The 21,304-nt window shown below is 41.4% G+C and overlaps 2 protein-coding genes across 2 annotated transcripts in view; one reads left to right on the forward strand and one right to left on the reverse strand.

Moving 5' to 3' along the window:
• MTUS2 (microtubule associated scaffold protein 2) overlaps positions 1-20,156 on the reverse strand; it is a 554,541-nt gene extending 534,385 nt beyond the window's left edge. The window contains exon 1 of the mRNA XM_036300894.1: positions 20,022-20,156. The gene's annotated coding sequence lies outside the window, so the exon portion shown is untranslated. The remainder of the gene's footprint in view (positions 1-20,021) is intronic.
• On the forward strand, positions 19,727-20,915 carry LOC118651591 (basic proline-rich protein-like). The gene is made up of 2 exons (XM_036300896.1): positions 19,727-19,879; positions 20,155-20,915. The coding sequence occupies exons 1-2, from the start codon at positions 19,853-19,855 to the stop codon at positions 20,899-20,901; spliced, it is 774 nt and encodes a 257-aa protein (XP_036156789.1). The 5' UTR covers positions 19,727-19,852; the 3' UTR covers positions 20,902-20,915.
• The last annotated feature ends 389 nt before the right edge of the window (positions 20,916-21,304 follow it).

The following is a 21,304-nucleotide window of genomic DNA, read 5'->3' on the forward strand; positions in this document are numbered from 1 at the left end:
CTAATTTTTGCATTCTTCATTAAGAATCTTTGGTTGATTTTGGATCCTTACAAACATGGCCTTATTTTATAAGCATTATCTTTCCAGGAATCTCTATGGTATATTGATTTTCTAGAACCCCCTGATTAACTGTAAAATGATGTGTACATGTGTATGTGTACACATACACATACATACCATATGTATACATATTTTTACATATACATATATAAACACATACAAATAAACACTACTTTATGTTGTACAATTTGTCTCATATTTCTTTACATTTTTTGTAACTGTTGCATCTGGCCAGTTTAATACATTTGATGTGGATAGAAAAATAAATTCTGTAGATTAAGGCAACTGAATGACAATTATTGAATTGTCATAAAAATATTAAAATGTGGTGTACTGGCATGTGTAAAGTGTGGTAGATAGAACCATGCTCCCCCCACATACATACACCACTTTCCTAGAAAGCTGCTACATCCTAATTCCCAGGACCTGTGAATATGATGGATTAAATGGCAAAAGAAAATGAAGTTGCAGTGGAATTAAGGTACTAGCCTGCTGATCTTATTACAGGGAGAGTATGCGAGGTTCTCCAGGTGAACCCAATAAAATCACAAGGGTCTTTAAACGTGGAAGAGGGAATTGGAAGAGTGTTACAAAGAGAAATTAGAAATCCGGAAGGACAGTGGAGAGATGCAACATGCTGGTGCTGAAGGTGGAGGAAGGAGCCACGAGCCAAGGAATGCAGGCGGCCTCTGGAAGCTGGAAACGGCAAGGGAACAGATTCTCCCTTGTAGCCTCCAGAAAGGAGCACGGCCCTCCCAATGCCTTGATTTTAGCTCAGTGAAACCCATGTCAGACCTCTGACCTCCAGAACTATAAGATCATAAATTTCTGTTAAGCCACTAAGTTTGGTGGTAATGTGTGATTTCTTCTTTGACTGGTTACTAAGAGTATGTCGTTTAACTTCCACATTTTGTGAATTTTGGAAATTTCCTCTGCTATTAATTTCTAATAGCACTCCATTGTGGCCAGAAAACATACTGTGTATAATTTCAGTGCTTTTAAATTCACTAAGACTTGTTCTGTGGCCTAACATATGTTCAATGGCCTGATAGATTCTATTCTAAATAATTTTGTACGTGCACTTGAGAATGATGTGTACTCTGCCGTGTTTGCGTGGAGTGTTCTCTAGGTGTCTGTTAGTTGTATGTAGTTGGTTTACAGTGTTGTTCAACTATTCTATTTCCTTGATGATTTCCCATCTAATGGCCTAGTTCAGTGGTCGGCAAACCGCGGCTCACGAGCCACATGCAGCTCTTTGGCACCTTGAGTGTGGCTCTTCCACAAAATACCACATGCGGGCATGCACATACAGTGCGATTGAAACTTCGTGGCCCATGCGTAGAAGTCGGTTTTCGGCCTGGGCGAGTCTATTTTGAAGAAGTGGCGTTAGAAGAAGTGGGGGTACGTTCGCTGAGGTCGACCCCTCAGATTGAGGACGTTTTTAGCAAAGGCCAGCTTAGGAGTACCCTAATTAAGTTAATAACAATGTACCTACCTATATAGTTTAAGTTTAAAAAATTTGGCTCTCAAAAGAAAGTTCAATCATTGCACTGTTGATATTTGGCTCTGTTGACTAATGAGTTTGCCGACCACTGGCCTAGTTGAACTTCTGTCTAGTTTCAATCCATTATTAATAGCAGGACATTGAACTTTCCAACTATCATTATTGATTTTTTATTTGTTCCCCTCAAATTTTGTCACTTTTTTCTTCATGTATTTTGGAGATATGTTGTTGGATGTAATGGTTGTAATTGTTATGTCTCCCTGATGGGTTAACCCTTTTATCAAAATAAAATGACTTCCTTTATATCTTGTAATAATCTATACTAATAAAAGCCTAGGTGGCCCTCATGCCCTCACATCATCACAAGAGGGCCACCCCCATGTCGTCACAAGATGGCCACCACAAGATGGTCAGCAGGGGAGGGCAGGTGGGGGCAATTGGGCTGACAGGGGAGCAGTTAGGTATCAATCAGGCCAGCAGGGGAATGGTTAGGGGGCGATCAGGCTGGCAAGCAGAAGCAGTTAGGGGCAATCAGGCAGGTGAGTGGTTAGGAGCCAGCAGTCCCGGATTGTAAGAGGGACATCCCCCAAGGGGTCCCAGATTGGAGAGGGTGCAGGCTGGTCTGAGGGACACCCCCCTTCCCCGTGAAAGGATTTCGTGCACTGGGCCTCTAGTCTATATATAAAAGCCTAAGCGACTGAACTACCAGTCGACGGTCACTATGATGCATACTGATTACCAGGGAACAGACACTCAGTGCACAGGATTAGGTTCCCTCCTGAATGGATCGGGCCTTTGAAGATCGGACTCCCCCCTATCTGGAGAGGCCTGCAGGAATCGGGCTCCCTTCTGTCTGGATCAGGCCTGTGAGGATCCGGCCAAACCAGCTATCCGACATCCCCCAAGGGGTCCCAGATTGCAAAGGGCACAGGCCAGGCCAAGGAACCTCACCAGTGCACGAGTTTGTGCACCAGGCCTCTAGTTGCTTACTAAAATCCATTTTGTCCAATATTAGCATAGCCATTCCCAATTCTCTTTTGGTTATTGTTTGCATGCATATCTTATTCCATTCCATTTGTGTTTAATATAAAGTAGATCTGTTGTAGAAAGCATATAACTGGATCATGTTTATTAATTCATTCTACCAATCTCTGACTTTTTATTAGACTGTTTATTCAATTTACATTTAGTGTAATTACTGGTAGGATTTACATCTGCCATTTTACTATGTTTTCTATATGTCATGTTTTTTTGTTCCTCTATTCATCCATTACAGACTTCTTTTGTGTTAGATATTTTTGAATGCCATTTTAATTCCCTTGCTCTTTTATTACATTTTTTAAATTTTTTTCTTAAGAGTTCATAATCTTTTACATTTACTAAAGTAGTCACCTTTACTGGTACTCTTTATTTCTTCTGTGGATTTGAGTTATTGTCTACTTTCTTTCACTACAACCTTCAATATCAAGATTCCCTTTAAGCCCAGCCGCCATGGCTCAGTGGTTGAGCATCAACCTATGAACCAGGAGGTCACGGTTTGATCCCTGGTCAGGGCATATTCCTGGCTTGTGGGTTTGATCTCCAGTGCAGGGCATGTAGGAGGCAGCCAATCAATGATTCTTTCTCATCACTGATGTTTCTAGCTCTCTCTCCCTCTCCCTTTCTTTCTGAAATCAATAAAATGTATTATTTTTTTTAAAGATTCCCTTTAGTATTTCTTGTAGGGCAGGTCTGCTAGTGACCACTTATCTGGTTTTTAAGAATTTTTAACAAATTCCCTTGTTTTGTTAATTAATACATCTTAATTTTTTTTTCTTCTAATTTTGAAGAATAGTCTTGCTGGATATAGAACTCTTGATTGAATGGTGATCCTTCCAGCACTTTCTAATTCTACTACCTTCTGGCCTCTGTGATCTCTGATGAGAAGTCAGATATTAATCTTATGTGCATAATGTACATAATAATTCACTTCTCCCTTACTAGTTTCTTTGGTTTTTTTTTGTTTGTTTTTGTTTTTTTGTTGTTTGTTTTTTTTGTTTTTTTGTTTCTTTGTTTTTGCTTACAACAACTTGACTGTTGTGTGTCTAGGTGAAGTTCTCTGTGTTTATCCTGCTTGGAATGCATTCAACTTTCTGTATGTACAGATTATGTTTTAAATGAAATTTGACATATTTTGTGACTATTGTTTCTTCAAGTATTCTTTCTGTCCCTTTATTTTTCCTCTCCTTTTGGGAATTCCATTATTTATATTTTGATACTCATGATGAATAGTCTGAGGTTCTGTTCATTTTTCTTTATTCTTTTGACTTTCTGTTCCTCCAATTGTATAATTTCAATTGTTCTATTGTAAAGTTTCTGATTCTTTCTTTTTGCCAATTTAAATCTGCTCTGGAGCCCCTCCAGTGATTTTTTTCATTTATTTTTTTTTTTCTTTTTTTTTTTTTTTATTTTTATTTTTTTTTTTTATTTTTTTTTATTGCTTAAAGTATTACAAAGGGTATTACATATGTGTCCATTTTATCCCCCCGCCCTAGACAGTCCCCTAGCCTCCCCTATCCCCCAATGTCTTATGTCCACTGGTTATGCTTATATGCATGCATACAAGTCCTTTAGTTGATCTCTTACCCCCCTACCTCCTGCTCCGCAACCCTCCCCGGCCTTCCTGCTGCAGTTTGACAATCTGTTTGAGGCAGCTCTGCCTCTGTATCTATTATTGTTCAAAAGTTTATAATGGTCTCTATTATCCATGAATGAGTGAGATCATGTGGTATTTTTCCTTCATTGACTGGCTTATTTCACTTAGCATAATGCTCTCCAGTTCCATCCATGACGTTGCAAATGGTAAGAGTTCCTTCCTTTTTAGAGCAGCATAGTATTCCATCGTGTAGATGTACCACAGTTTTCTGATCCATTCATCTACTGATGGGCACTTAGGCTGTTTCCAGATCTTAGCTATGGTGAATTGTGCTGCTATGAACATAGGGGTGCATATATCCTTTCTGATTGGTGTTTCTGGTTTCTTGGGATATATTCCTAGAAGTGGGATCACAGGGTCAAATGGGAGTTCCATTTTCAGTTTTTTAAGGAAACTCCATACTGTCTTCCATAGTGGCTGCACCAGTCTGCATTCCCACCAGCAGTGCACAAGTGTTCCTTTTTCTCCACATCCTCTCCAGCACTTGTCGTTTGTTGATTTGTTGATGATAGCCAGTCTGACAGGTGTGAGATGGTACCTCATTGTTGTTTTGATTTGCATCTCTCGGATGATTAGTGACTTTGAGCATGTTTTCATATGTCTCTTGGCTTTCTGAATGTCCTCTTTTGAAAGGTGTCTATTTAGGTGCTTTGCCCATTTTTTGATTGGATTGTTTATCTTCCTTTTGTTAAGTTGTATGAGTTCCCTATAAATTTTGGAGATTAGGCCCTTATCGGATATGACATTGGCAAATATGTTTTCCCACACAGTGGGTTTTCTCGTTGTTTTGTTGATGGTTTCTTTTGCTGTGCAGAAGCTTTTTATTTTGATGTAGTCCCATTTGTTCATTTTCTCTTTCGTTTCAAGTGCCCTAGGAGCTGTATCAATGAAGAAATTGCTTCGGCATATGTCTGAGATTTTGTTGCCTTTGGATTCTTCTAGAATTTTTATGGTTTCCTGTCGTACATTTAAGTCCTTTATCCATTTTGAGTTTATTTTTGTGTATGGTGTAAGTTGGTGGTCTAGTTTCATTTTCTTGCATATATCTGTCCAATTTTCCCAGCACCATTTATTGAAGAGACTATCTTGGCTCCATTGTATGTTCTTGCCTCCTTTGTCAAATATTAATTGAGCATATTGGTTCGGGCCGATTTCTGGGTTCTCTATTCTATTCCATTGATCTATATGCCTATTCTTGTGCCAGTACCAGGCAGTTTTGAGAACAGTGGCTTTGTAATACATCTTGATATCTGGTATTGAGATCCCACCTACTTTGGTCTTTTTCAGGATTGCTGCAGCTATTCGGGGTCTTTTTTTATTCCAGATGAATTTTTGGAGAGTTCGTTCTAGATCTCTGAAGTATGCCGTTGGTATTTTAATGGGAAGTGCGTTGAATTTATAGATTGCTTTGGGTAGTATGGACATTTTAATGATGTTGATTCTACCAATCCATGAACACGGTATGTTCTTCCATCTGTTTATGTCTTCCTCTATATCTTTTTTCAACGTCCTGTAGTTTTCTGAGTAGAGGTCTTTTACCTCTTTAGTTAAGTTTATTCCTAGGTAGCTTAATTTTTTTGGTGCGATGGTAAACGGGATTGTTTTTATAATCTCTCTTTCTGAAAGTTCACTATTGGTGTATAGAAATGCCTCGGATTTCTTGGGGTTAATTTTGTATCCTGCTACATTGCCAAATTCATGTATTAAGTCCAGTAGCTTTTGGATGGAGTCTCTAGGGTTTTGTATGTATAATATCATGTCGTCTGCAAATAAGGACAGTTTTACTTCCTCTTTTCCAATTTGGATGCCTTTTATTTCTTCTTCTTGCCGAATTGCAATGGCTAGCACTTCCAGTACTATGTTGAACAGGAGTGGTGAGAGGGGGCATCCCTGTCTTGTTCCTGTTCTTAGGGGAAATGGTGTTAGTTTTTGTCCATTGAGTATGATGTTGGCTGTGGGCCTGTCATATATGGCTTTTATTATGTTGAGGTATGATCCTTCTACTCCCACCTTGCTGAGAGCTTTTATCAAAAATGGGTGTTGAATTTTGTCAAATGCTTTTTCTGCATCAATTGATATGACCATGTGGTTTTTTTCTTTCAATTTGTTTATGTGATGTATCACGTTTATTGATTTGCGGATATTGTACCATCCTTGCATCCCTGGGATAAATCCTACTTGGTCATGGTGTATGATCTTTCAGATGTACTGCTGGATCCGATTTGCTAAGATTTTGTTGAGGATTTTGGCATCTATGTTCATGAGGGATATTGGCCTGTAATTCTCTTTCATTGTGTTGTCTTTACCTGGTTTTGGTATTAGGGTGATGCTGGCTTCATAGAATGAGCTTGGAAGTGTTCCTTCCTCTTGAATTTTTTGTAGTAGTCTGAGGAGGATAGGTTTTAGTTCTTCCTTGAATGTTTGGTAAAACTCCCCTGTGAAGCCGTCTGGTCCTGGGCTTTTGTTTGCTGGAAGCTTTTTGATGACTGCTTCAATTTCTTCCATAGTTATTGGCCTGTTGAGATTTTTAGATTCTTCCTGATTGAGTTTTGGAATGTTGTATTTTTCTAGGAATTTGTCCATTTCCTCCAGGTTGTCTAGTTTGTTGGAGTAGAGCTGTCCATAGTATTTTTTAACAATCATTTGTATTTCTGTGGGGTCTGTTGTTATTTCGCCTCTATCGTTTCTGATTTTGTTTATTTGGGTCCTCTCTCTTTGCTTCTTGGTGAGTCTGGCTAGAGGTTTGTCAATCTTGTTTATCCTTTCAAAGAACCAGCTCTTGGTTTCATTGATTTTCTGTATTGTTTTTTTGGTCTCTATGTCATTTATTTCTGCTCTAATCTTTATTATCTCCTTCCTTCTGCTCACTCTGGGGTTTTCTTGTTGCTCTCTTTCTAATTCTTTGAGTTGTAGAGTTAGATGATTTACTACCATTTTTTCTTGTTTTTTGAGATAGGCCTGTAGAGCTATAAACTTCCCTCTCAGGACTGCTTTCATTGTGTCCCATAGGTTTTGGATTGTTGTGTTTTCATTGTCATTAGTTTCCAGGATATTTCGAATTTCTTCTTTGATTTCATTGGTAACCCAATCAATATTTAATAGCATGCTATTCAGCTTCCAGGTGTTTGAGTATTTTGGGTTGTTTTTATTGTAGTTTATTTCTAATATTATGCCATCGTGGTCTGCGAAGACGCTTTTTATGATTTCAATTTTCTTGAATTTGGGGATACTTTGCTTGTGACCCAATATATGGTCTATTTTTGAATATGTCCTATGAGCATTTGAGTAGAATGTATATTCCCTGGCTTTCGGGTGAAGTGTTCTGAAGATGTCTATTAAGTCCATCTGATCTAGTGAGTCATTTAGGATTGCTGTATCTTTGCTGATTATTTGTCTAGAGGACTTATCCAGTGCAATCAGTGGTGTATTAAAGTCCCCTACTATGATTGTATTGTTGTCGATCTCTCCTTTGATATCTTCCAGGAGTTTTTTTATGAATTTGGGTGCTCCTGCATTGGGTGCGTATATGTTTACCAGGGTTATATCTTCTTGTTGTATTGATCCCTTTAGTATTATGAAGTGGCCTTCCTTATCTCTTGTTATGGCCTTCACTTTGAGGTCTATTTTGTCCGATATAAGTATTGCTACCCCAGCTTTCTTTTCCTTTCCATTTGCCTGAAAGATATTTTTCCATCCTTTCACTTTCAGTCTGTGTGAGTCTCTTCTAATGAGGTGGGTTTCTTGTAGACAGCAGATGTATGGGTCATGTTTTTTTATCCATTCAGCCACTCGATGTCTTTTGTTTGGAGCATTTAGTCCGTTTACGTTTAAAGTTATTATTGAAAGGTACTTGTTTGTAGGCATTTCTGTTTTTGTGTGGCTGTTTTCTTTCTGAGCTTTTTATTTCTTATTTTTATACCAGTCCCTTTAGCATTCCTTGCATTGCTGGCTTGGTGGTGATAAACTCCCTTAGCCTTTTTTTGTCTGTGAAGCTTCTTATTTCCCCTTCAAGTTTGAATGATAGCCTTGCTGGATAGAGTATTCTTGGATTCAGTCCTTTGCTTTGCATCACTTTGTAAATTTCCGTCCATTCTTTTCTGGCCTGATGTGTTTCTGTTGAGAAATCATTTGACAATCTAATGGGAGATCCCTTGTATGTAACTTTCCGTCTCTCTCTTGCAGCCTGTAAGATTCTCTCTTTGTCCTGAACATTTGCCATGGTAATTATGATGTGTCTTGGTGTGGGTCTTTTTGGGTTCACCTTGTTTGGGACTCTCTGGGCTTGTGTGACTTTTTTCTTCCCCACCTCAGGGAAGTTTTCTGATATTATTTCTTCTAATAGGATTTCTAAACCTTGTTCATCCTTCTGTTGTTCTGGTACCCCTATTATTCGTATGTTGTTTCGTTTCATGTTGTCCCAAAGCTCCCTTAGGCTCTCCTCCTGTCTTTTCATTTTTTTCTCCAATTGCAGTACGTTTTGGGTGTGTTTTGCTTCCTTGTCTTCTAAATCACTAATTCGGTCCTCCGCTTCTCCTAGTCTACTGTTGATACTTTCAATGGAGTTTTTCATTGCAGCTATATCACTCTTCATTTCTTCTTGGGTCTTACTTAAGTTGTTGATTTTTTCATCTGTTTCTTCTAGCTTCTTGGAGAGGTTGTCGATTTTTTCCTCCATCCGGTTTATGCACTCTAGGACCCTTATTCTGAATTCTTTTTCTGTCATGTTGCATGCCTCTGTATTACTTAGCTGCTTTTCTGGAGAGTCCTCCTTCTCTTTCCTTTGGGGGTTTCTTTGTCTACCCATGTTTGATCTCGCTGACATATCTAGACGTTGAGTCGTTCAGTGGCTGCTCCCTTGGTGGCAGTGACTCCTTGGTCTGTGGTTGCTCTTCGGGCGGTTGCGGTAGCAGCTGCTCTTCAGTTGGCAGCAGCTCCTCTGGTGGGTGCTGTTCACAGCTGTGGTGGCTCTTCTGGCTGGTGGGGCAAGGTTTCACGTACAGCTGCTGTTCCTCAGCAGAGGGTGTGGTGCTCAGGAGGTTGCTGTTGCTTGGGTCTGCTGCGTTGTTTTAAAGGCACAAAATACAACACAACAAGGCACCACGTACCAGGCACTATACACAAATATATTCACGATATTAATAACCCCAAATAAAGGTGACCACCTGAATTAAGAGAATTAGGGAATAAGGAAGAAGGAAGAGAAAAAGAGAAAAGAGAAAAAAGAAAAGAAAATTAGGGACCAAAAAAAGGAGTGCAAAAATGAAATTGGGAAAAAGGAGGGGGGGAAATAAAAGCGAGAAAAGAAAAAAAAAGAAAAAAAAAGAGCGAAAAGAGAGAATGAAGTGGAAGAGGGGAAGAGACTTTTTTATATGAGGAGAATACTCCTATAGAACAGCCATTAATCCCAACAAATTCCAGCAACAGCTCCCTGGAGATGAATGCAAACTAGAAACAACCAATAATATAACGATGAAAATAGAATGGAGAACACTAATCCCAAAATAAAATAAAGAGAAAATAAAATGGCACTTTAAAAAAAAATGATAAAATGGTAGCAGTAATAATGCTGGTTAAAAATAAGAAGGTAGTAATTAAAAGGGTAAAATCAGGTGATGGAAAAAAGAAGAGGAAAAAAAAAAAAAGAAGAAGAAGAGAAAACAAAAAAGAAAAGAAAAAAAATTGGTTTCTTAGTTAAAAGGTGAAAAAAGAAAAAAGAAAAAAATATTGCAGTAGTGAAGGTCCTTTGGTTCTTCTATTCTTCAGTGTGGCTCGCCTTAGACCTGCCAGGTATTCAGGAGAGTGTTGAGTTTCCCTGCGATACCCTGTTCCTCTGTGTTGTAAACCACAGTCCTTATTTTAAAGCAAGCCGCATTTGTTTCCCAGACTGCCTTATTTTGTGTTTAGCAAAGAGTCAGTTTGTGGGTCAGCCTCTGGGTGGCAGTGTTCTGGGGTTGGCCTCTGAGGCTACAGGGCCTCTCTGTCCAGTGGAAGTTCACTGCCCAGAGCTGGCTGCGTAAGAGTTACCAGTGCTGTGTTGTTGCTGGGATTGAAAATCCCTCTATAGGCCAGACCCTGTTAACTCCCAGGGACTGATCAGGTTATTTTAATCCTTGATCTCCTACAGGGTGGAATCTGGGTGTGGCTGTGCTCCTTGCCTGGGGGCTGGGGGGAGGAGTCTCACTCTCCGGAGAGAATGGCTGCCTCAGTCCTGGGCTCAGGGGTGACTCAGCACTCAATTCGCTGCCACCTCTCCCGGCCCCCCTTCTCTCCTCAGTCTCTCCCCAGATTCCACTCCTCCGCACACTCTCCCTCTCTTCAGCACAGGTGAGTGTCTGTATCTGAAATGTCCCACGAACAGGATTCAGTGAGAACAAACAAACAAACGCCGGCCACGGAAACGGGGAAGGCTTGGTTTCTGTAAGCTTCTTCTCTTACCGGGACTGCATGGTCTGGTCAGCTCTTCAGGCTGCTCCCTTTAGGCTCAGTCCTCCGTGATCACAGAACCCAGCTCTCAATTCCCCCGGCAGCGCCAGGAATCCCGAGGTTCTCCTTTCCCCTGTTAGGGGCTGTGCCTGTCCCAAGGGACGCGGCTGTCTGCCACGCGGTCTCCCTCCGACTCTCTGGGCTCAGAGGTCTGGCAAACTTTCCTGCCCAAATCCCTGGTTTTTTTACCTTTCCAGGGGAGTTCTGCTCTTCCCGGCTGCAAACCGTCTCGCCAGCTGAGGAATTTCGCCAATTCGGGGTGGATGTTACTAGTTTCAGCTGCTCACTCCATTTGCTCAGGGACACGACCTGGGACGCGTCTGCCTATACCGCCGCCATCTTTCTTCTCCCGATTTTTTTCATTTAAGTTATACTTTTCAACTATGTGATTTCTATTTTGTTCTTTTTTAATAATTTTTATCTCTTTATTGATATTCTCTATTTGGTGACACATCATTCTCATACTTTCCTTTAATTTTTAAGACACAGTTTTCTTTTATTCTTAATATATTCATAGTCATTGACTTAAAACACTTGTTTTATAAACCCAATATATGGTCTTCCTCAGGGACACTTTTTAATTTATTTTACCTCTGCAAATGGGTTATACTTTCCTGTTTCTTTATATGTGCTCTAATTATGTGTTGAAAATTGGATTTCAAATAATATGGCAACTCCAGAAATCAGATTCCACCACCAACCACCAAAGGTTTAGTGTTGTTGCTGTTTTTTGTTGTTCTTCTTCCTAATGCGTTTGTCCATTTCCTAAAGTAATTATGTAAAATCTATTTTCTTTATCACGAGCAGCCACTTAAGTCTCTGCTCAATTTGCTTTAGTAGTCAGCTAATGATGGAACAGAAATTTCCTTAAATACTTGAAACAATATGTCTCACACCCTCTGCTGAGGGGCTCTGTGTGTATACTGACACAGGTTTTCTATGCTCTGATAGGCAGTTTATAACTCTACCTAAGCCTTTCTTCCTGCTTGTGTAAAGTTTCAATGTCAGCCAGAGGTGATAGATTAGGGCCTTTTCAAGTCTTTGTTGAGCATATACACAGACCTGCACATGAATGTGGGCTTTCTAGGTTCTAAAAAAATATGTCAAAGCTTTTCAAAACCCTCTTTGGATATCTCCTTTCTCAATTATTCCTTTTAAGTTTTTTAGTCAACCTCTTGTTAACCCCAATTCATGTATCCACTTCTGGCAACTGTGATGTTAAACAACTGCCACTGATTGTTTTTAACAAATGCCCTAATGCTATTTACCTGGATGAATTCTGAGTCATTAGAATTCATTAGGTGAAATAAAAACAAGCTCTGAGAATGGAGCTTTACAGAGAGCTGCCAGACAGTTCACACAGCACCATTTTCTGAGACAAGGGTATTTAAAGAGCTCTGAACTGGTCAGCTCTCTCCAACAGTTTTAGTTTTCCGAGGTCCTGCGGTGCTAGAAAGGAACAATGGGAATGAGTTTAAAGGCTACAAAGTTCACTGTTCTTACCAAGACTCCATTTTTTTCTTGAATAAACTCCTTGGATGGTTCTAAGTGGTTAATTTCCAGATTTCTAAAGTAGTTTGACAATTTTTGCCTCACTCAGTAAACTTTTGTTCATACTGATGTTTTAGAGAAGAGGGTTTACAGAATGTTCTCACTCCAACATTCCAGATGTGGTTCCAAAATAAGTAGTATTTTAAAAATTAATTAAAAAAACTAACGATGAACAAAATTATCATAATTTTAAATTAAGAAATGATCATCAAGTGTTATACGACTCCATATGGGAGTCTGACACAAGAAGAAAAATCAAATACTAACATCTTTTTATAATTTGATATTTTGTTCATCATGGGTTTTTCCACTAATTTTTTTTAAACCTCATTAAAATATTATTTCTTTTTATTGCTCAATTTTTTGGTGTCCCTTTAAATTTTGTGCTGAGGCAAGTGCCTGACAAGCCTCTCTCTAGTCTTAACCCTGGAAAAGGATGATTTCAAACCACATCTTTTGCCTTTTTTTTAACTCTCCAAACTGACATACTAGTTTTAACTCCCATTCATATTCCACTACAGTATTTTGAATTGTCAAAATGAGAATCTTAAAATCTAGCAGAAAAATTTTAGTGCACAGTTTGGGAGTAAAGAACTAAGTAGGCATATTAAACTAATCTCTTAAAACTGCTAGTAGAGGCAAATTAGCTCACTCAATATAAAACTCAATACCAGCTGCCAGTTAAACTAATATAACCTGGTGTAGGTGTGTTTTTTTAAGGAATATATGCCAAGTCTTTAGAAAATTAAATGTAATGGTTGGCATGTATTCCATACAAACTTCCTAAGATATTATACAACACAAATAGAAAATGCTTAGAAATAACAAGTTCAACCAAAATTATTCTGTTGTATGATTTCATTTCTTATATTGGCTTACCTTGAAAATTAACTTATCGGAAAAAAAGAAATAGAGACAAAAATGCTTGGCATAATATGTAGCAAAATTTCCAACCCAAGAAGACAATTGTGTGTAGAGAAAGATTGCCTGTCTTGAAAGTTATTTTGAGTAATTTCAAACAGCCTAGCACAAAGGCAATTAATTACAGTTGATTTAAGATTACTTCCCTATACTGTCATTTAAAAGAGATAGTGTTCATATTAAGTTTTTAGATTACTACTTTGCAATAACAGTCTGGTGAAGTGTGGGAATTTAACTTCCCTATTAAGTGTTCAGTATTTGCTTCTGCTATTTTAGTGCCTTTTCTTGTAATCCGAGGCTCCATATCCCATGCTCTTTTCCACTACACTTTTGAAAAGCATTTAAAAATCACTATATCAATGTTAGCCTATTTCTAGACAAATTTACTTGCCTTATCATAGTCTTTATAGAATAAAGCACTATGCTGGCTTTTCATTTCTGCAGGTGAGTCAAAGTTCCTAAAGTCTATATCAACTTGTCATTATTACTAACTTAGCCCTAATCACATACACTGCTGATGTAGCTTTAATGACTGTGTACACACTGTTTTGTTTTTCTAAGGGAATTGAACCTGTTGGTTCAATGGGTATGTAGGTGAACAAAGGGAGGCAAAACTAATAAGGAGAAGTCTTGAGGGGTCAGACAGTTTATCCTCTCTGGGAACAGGGAAGTACATCTGCCTGAAAGATAATAATCAAGCTCATTTTTAAAAGTCCCTCCACAGATTGGGTTAACAATCTCGTCTATCTAATCTACACTCTAGTAATAAAACATGAAATGGAAATAAGATAAGAAACCTAAATAATCATTTTCTACAGATGATATAATTGTCTACCTAGAAAATTCAAGGGAAATAACCACAGAAAAGTTAGAATTGATAACGTGAAAATTACCTGGTTATACAACTATATTTTAAAATTAGTAGCTTTCTATCTATTAATTATTGATTATGTATATGCTACAAACTGAATATCTGTTCCTCCCTAATATTCGTTGAATATTTAATGCCCAAAGTAATGGTATTAGGAGGTGGGGGCCTTTGGGAAGTGGTTAGGTCATGAGGTCAGAAGCCTCACAAATGGGATTACTGCCACAGCTTGCTTGCCCCTTCCATCAAATGAGGACACAGCAATGAGATGTCATCTATGAACCAGAAAGCAGGCCCTTACCAAACACCAAATCAGCTAATGCTGTGATCCTGGACTTCCCACGCTCCAGAACTATGAGAATAAATTTCAGTGTTTATAATCTATCCAGTCTGTCATATTTGTTATAGCAGCCTGAACAGACTAAGACAATACAACATAATCATTATGTATAATATAGATAACCAATTGACTATATAACAATAACCAAGGACTAAGACAATATAACCAATATGTATTACATATATGTGTGTGTGTGTGTGTGTATATATATATATATATATATATATATGAATAACCATTTAGAAAAGGACCCATTCACAAAAGCTAAAGAGTATAAAATACCCAGGAATAACCTTAAATCCCCCATTTTCTTCACATGTAGGGCATGTAAGAGAAGCTTGCAAAGTGAGAGACCACATAATACAATGACAAGCACAGAGAAGAGGCAAGACTATCCATTTCCTAATATGCTACATTCCTGATGCCACCTGCTTGTGTCTTACGGTATTTGGCTGCTATTAGGCTCCTATCCACCAGCAAACAATCCAAAGAAGCTTTGTCTACATGGAAGATTCCTTCTTTGACTTGCGTTGAATAAACAAATTAAATGTAATGGTTGGCATGTAGCATAATGGTTATACGCTAATGGCTTGGAAAAGTCAACAGCTATCCATCCATCCTGTCCCATACCCATGACCCCTACACATCGCAGAAGGTTAGGCCTTTCTACCATCAGACAAGTCCTGGCTGCTGCTCCCCCCTGGTTTCTCACCGTTGCCCTGAGGGATCAGTGACAGCCTGCTGCCAGGTCCACATGTGTGTTTTCTGATTGTTAAATGTAGGGCAGCCACCTGGGCAGAGAGGAGCCAATGAGCAATCCCCCTCCTCAAACCCTAACTAACCCCAGACACCTTCAGGCCATGGGGTTCTCTCTGCTTCAGTTTCACCTAAGGAGTTGCTATAGGTTCTTGACATTTTGACATTCTCCAAGAAAGAATAGTGTAGTTTCCACTGTCAACATCCTTTATTCTTCACAGTTCTATTTGCCCAAGGGGACTTCAGGGAATCCAAGCTGAAATGGAACTTTCCTGGTGGACCCTTTCCTATAAACCAAGGGAAACCATCAATGAAAACACACAACCTCCTCCTAGTTTATGTAGCAGCCTAGACTGAATTCCAGACGCCCTGAGAGGCCCTTGGTTGCACCTGGTCCAAGAGGCAACATTAGGCCTCCTAACGCCTCAAGAGCAGCATGACCATTCGCTGATACAGCCTCAGGTCACTGGAGAGCAGGGTCCACAGGCAGAATTACAAAGGTAGGCTGCTGTGGAAAGCACTGGTCACTAGCATGTGAATTCTCCACAAGTGCCTGCAGCACCAGGCCTCCCTACTCTCCTCTTGAGTGCCCGCAGAGCTCTGGTCTGAAATCCCTGCACTGGTTGACCCCTAATGAGTGAAATGCTCTTCCCCAGGTGTCCATATGGCTCACTCTTCAGTCCCCTTCAGGGTTCAGCTTAGCATCCCCTCAAGGAGGCCTTCCCTGGGCACCCTATATAACACAGCAATTCCCCGCCCTACACTCCTTCTCCCCAGCTCTGATTTACTTTTCTCCATAGCACTATCCTTACCTGATATATTAAAGATTTTACTCCAGTTTATCCATTAGATTGTAAGTTCCTCTATTTTGTCTGTTTTGTCCACTGCTCTAAAATATCTAATGCCTAGAACAGCGCCTGGTACACACACTTAACGTATTTGTTGGAAGTTGTTAAAAACAAAGCTGGATGTTAACTAAAAGCAGTAAAGACAGGTGGTATTCAGGATGTACTGCGGAAAGAACTAAAGTATAGAACTGAGCTCAACTTCAATCCATGCAGAGGTGAATGGGCACCTTAAAGGAAGAATGAGGGGATAAGGAGGTGACAGGTGGAGAGCTCAGAGTCAAGGAAATGGAGAATTACAAAGGACTGGTCGGGTAGTTGGTCACTGTCAGTGTGATTAGGCTCACTGAGTGTGCTAACTGGCATTTGTCAAAGTTAGGCTCCTAACCTCCCACAGAGATGGGAGACAGGCCCTCTCATTCCTAATGACTGTATTTCAAAGGAATGGCTGTCAGGTCCCTGAGAAAGACACTCCTGGGCTGTAGGAGACACGCAAACATGTTAAAAGGGAAGAGAAAGGGCTATAATTCTAAATTATTCTAATAAATGCTTAATAAAAGGAGGGGGGCCTATCATCAGGTATTGGCTGGAACAAAGGGTAAGTTCTTTTGGCAGTCTTGAGATTTTTCCAAACAGGAACTCAAGGGGTCCTGGGTCATCCCAGGGACATGGCCTTAGGCTGTTAGAAGCCCTGTTGGAGTTTTTGCAAGTCTCTTATTGTTGGGGTGGAAAGGGCTGTTATGAAAGTTGCCGTTCTTATAGGCCAAGGTTCAGCTCTAGTCAAGAAGAGAGCTCAGAGGAACCTGACTAAAGTGTGATCAAGGAGAGAGTCTCTATGGATGGATGGATGGATGGATGGATGGATGGATGGATGGTTGGTTGGATGGGGTATAAAGGTTGGCGGAACAGGGGTCAAGATAATAAGATCTGAAGACATCCAAATTCATATGTAAGTAGAAATCACTTCAGAGAAAAAGAGAAAATCCTCCACTCTTCAACAACTCCTTCTAAGCATGCCTGTGGTGAACAGAATATGGCTCTCATTTACTCATAAAAGCTGCTGATGGGAACAACCCCATTGTTTATCCTATTCCTGCCCAACCTGCGTTTGTTTTCTGCAGGATAATTTCCAGACCTGAGTTTGCTCACTGTTTAAAATTCTTATTAGAGACAGAGGCTAAGGAGGTTACAGAAAGATCTCCTGTGGAGCTAATACTACCTGTTCCTATTAACTTTTTATTAATGAAGCATCTTTGGGTAATTTTGTCTTCCTTTCCCCTCGGCAGCCCACCTCTAAGATGTGGAAGAGCTTTAACTCACTTTCCTCCCTTCCCCATTCCTGTCTCAGTTCTTCTCTACCTCCAGCTTTACACTCAGATCAAAAAAGTCCTGCTTCTGTGGAGTTGGTTCTCCAGGTAAATACCTGATCTCTGTATCTCCACACAGCCCTAGGATCAGTGGTCGGCAAACTCATTAGTCAACAGAGCCAAATATCAACAGTACAAAGATTGAAATTTCTTTTGAGAGCCAAATTTTTTAAACTTAAACTATATAGGTAGGTACATTGTTATTAACTTAATTAGGGTGCTCCTAAGGCTTAGGAAGAGCCACACGCAAGGGGCCAAAGAGCCACATGTGGCTCGCGAGCCGCAGTTTGCCGACCACGGCCCTAGGTGATAGCAATCTGCATTTTCTCCACAGGCCAGCTACAATACTGACTAGAATTATTTTTCTTTTCATAAGACTACAGACATTAAAATAAGAAAAAGCACTTTTATAAGTTAATATTTGAATGTAATTTGAAGGCAGGGTGGATTCAGGGTTCCAGGAGCCTTATGTTTATATAGTGGGTGGTGAGTGGAAGAGCTTTTTTAAATGAGTAGTACCCGCCTCATTTAAAAAAGAATCTAAAATTACAAACACAAACTTAGGTATGACCATGTGAGCATGTTGCCAGTGGCCTGCTCAGGGGCTTGGAAGTAGCCTGGGTGAGGGGTCCTGTAACTTAAGATTCATTAGCTTTCCAGTCAATTCACCTCGACTAGGCAATATAAAAGATTGGAGAGGTTTACACCGCAGCACTGAAATCTGTAGAAACCCGCTAAGTATAACAGTCTTATATCAGTCATCTAGATACTATTCTTATCTCTCTTTCACAAACCTCCATCCCTGCTGTTCCCTCTTACTTGATGGCAACACTCATTATGAATTTGTGGGCTGGGCTGGGTTTGTTTCCCCCTCCCCTATCGAGGCTCTCACAATCTAATACTGTGTCAATTATGTAACAGCCAAAAGAGAGAGTTTAATGGAATACAAAGCAGAGTTGGAGTTCTTACATAAGCCTCATAAACCATCCATAAGATCTGCTCCCAGACTGGGGTACATTGGATTACATAAGGTAGTTGGGAAACACTGATGCAGCAGCCAGGTTTATTTCCAACCTCAGAAACAATCGAAGCATTCTGCACTTAATTTAGCAGTATACATTAAGATGTAATAAGTTTTGAATTAGGTGAAAAAGATAATCTTTAATATGACTTGCTTATCTTTTCATGTTAACATAAAGGAATCTCCTGACACTGCTATTCAACTTCCCTGTAACCTCTGCACAAAGAAATGTCCCCTTAGGATGCCCCTCCATAGTCTACATGAAATTACAGGTCCCTAATAAACATCAACCATTCTTGGTTTTGTTTTGTTTTTTATAAAATCAAGAAAGATACTTAGACAAAATACAAAAGTGTACATGCTATAATTCTTCAACACATCTTTCCAATACCAGTTTTCTCTCCCCATATTTCTAACCACTTATTTTTTTACTTTCCTTAAACCACTGTAGCCACACCTGGGACTACAAAGTGACAAATTAAAAAAACAACAACAACAGTGCAATACAATGGGTCTCACCCCTGGCTGCACATTAGAATCACCAGCAGAGCTTTTAACATTACAAATGCCACAGCACCACCCAAAACCAATTAAAATGAAATACTGGGGTGGCGCACAAAAAGGGGATGCCTAGACATTAGTATACCTGGTGCTTTCTACTTTTCCTTCTTCGTACCTGAAAAAATAAGAGGAGAAATTTTTGCGGGGGAGATCTTTAATAACTGGCAGCTCATAATTAGTTTCCATCAGATATAAAATATCATTCTATAGTTTGAAAGCCATAAAGGATATCTGTGGGATCCTTTTTATTACTATCATAATAAAAAAAAATTCACCAACTTTCTTTAGCCTTTAAAAAAAACCCTATTTTATTGGTCAATGTTTTTGCAATTCTACCTAATCAGTTCAAAGCAAAGGCCCTATATTATCTTAATGGATGTCTCACGCTAAGACCCTGCTTATCCTCAAGTAAAGTTTTGGGTTAAAGCAGAAATGACGGTTCTCATTTATCGTCAACCTCTCACACCTATAACTTTACCAATGAGCAAAATATGTGTTAAAGCCCTTACATAACAGAGTACAGGCGCCTTTGGTGTCCTGCCAAGAGTACTTCTTTCCGTATTTGTATTTAAAATAGACTGGTAGTAACATCACTTGTGTGCCTGAAATTCCTTCTGTGCACGAGCTCCGAATGAAAAAGAAAAAAAAAGAAAAAAAAAAGGATGTAGCAACCCGCTTTGCTGTTTTGCCATTATAAACCTCAAAGGAAATAACACATTCTGACTAAATTAAGGCGAAGACACAGAACAAATTATCCAAAGCTGGGGGTAGGCGGTGACTCGGTTAACTAACCTACCATCCTTTCCAAGACGGAGCCTGTTTAACCTGGCAGCATGCGAGGTGCCTACTGAGCTGCAAACCTGGGCCCTGGCCGGCGGGGATGTGGCAGGCCAGCGTGAGCATCACGGTGAGAGAAAAGGCAGATCAACGCCCGCTGCCAGGCTGGGCTGCAATCCCGCCCCAACTCCGGCACCTGTCTTCCCGCAGGTCTAGGAGGCAGGACCAGAGCCCAGCCCGCTCTGCCCGACTGTGCGGAGGGATGCGCTCACCTGGGTGGGGCAAAGCCACGGAAAATGCCCAAGAAGCCACCACTGCCTCCATGAGAGTCTCACCCCGGACCGGCTCCGGCACGCTCCCTCCTCCTCTGCCTCCTCATCCAGCTCGTTTTCTATTTAACCACAGGTCTGGGCTCCGCTGGCCGGCCGAGGACGTCCGCAAAAGGGGGCGACAAAGTTGCCAAGAGAAGCCGGCAGAAGTGGCGCAGGTGGAGGCGCAAGAGACGCCCCCGCACCTGGGACCCGCTCGCCGCCGCCGCCCCCGCGCACGCCCGCCCGCTCCCGCGCTCCCAGCGCCGCCCGCCGGCCGCCGCCCGCTCCAGTACCGGGCAGCGGGACGCACGCGGGGGCGCCCACCGGACGTCGGGGTGCTGTCCGCCCGCCGCTCGCACTGCCCCTCCGCCTGCCTTGCGCGGACAAAAGGAAGCCGCGGGGCGGTGACGGCGAAGCCCGATCCCCGAGCGCGTCGCGCAGCCCGCGCTGCCAGCGAGGTGCGATCCGCGGTGACAGCCGCCGGGCGGCGAGCGGGGCCCCGCGAGAGGGTGACGCGGGCGGCAGTGTCGCGCGCCCCTCGGCGGCCGCCGGGAGGGAGATGCACACGCCGGGACCCGGCGCCTCCTGCTGGCTCCGGGGTCCGCAGCCCGCAGCCCCCGGCCGGGACCCGCAGCGCCCTCTGCCGCCTGCTCCAGCTCAGGGCGGGCCGGGGGCGCTGCGTGGGGCTGCCCATAGCGGTCCCAGAGCGTCCCCCCCCCACCCCCTCATCCCGAGGGAAGGAAGGAGGAAGACAGAGGGCGGCGGCGACAGGGTAGGGGTACGCGAGAGTGGATCTGCTGTTTTCCACTTAAAACAGAAGAGGGAGCCCCAAGTGAATTAAGAGCAGCTGGAGGAATTGGGGTTCATCCGTGGGAAGAATTTGAAGGACGGGAAGGTTCCGGATTCACAAGGAGCCTAGAGTTGATCTCTTGAAATATTTTCGGGAAAGGCTAGCGTTTCTTTCTAGAATCGGGTTTATGTAAGTGTGCCTGGCGCTGTCTGAGGGGTTCTGAGAGCCTTGATGTGATGCTGTGATGAATAAATAGATGAATGACCTCGCGAGGACCCTTGGGGACCCTTGGGCCTCCTGGGTGCACCGAGGAGGTTTCCCTTAAAGGCAAGCGAGTTCGGAGAGCGCTGTTCCCTCCACTCCCCACGGCGGTGGAATAAACATTTGTCTTTATGACAATGAAAGGGGACTGGTCCTTGCATTGTTTAGGTGGTGTTGTTTTTTAAGGGGAGTG

Source organism: Myotis myotis, unplaced genomic scaffold (assembly GCF_014108235.1).
Source record: "Myotis myotis isolate mMyoMyo1 unplaced genomic scaffold, mMyoMyo1.p scaffold_m19_p_3, whole genome shotgun sequence".
Classification (NCBI taxonomy): Eukaryota; Metazoa; Chordata; class Mammalia; order Chiroptera; family Vespertilionidae; genus Myotis; species Myotis myotis.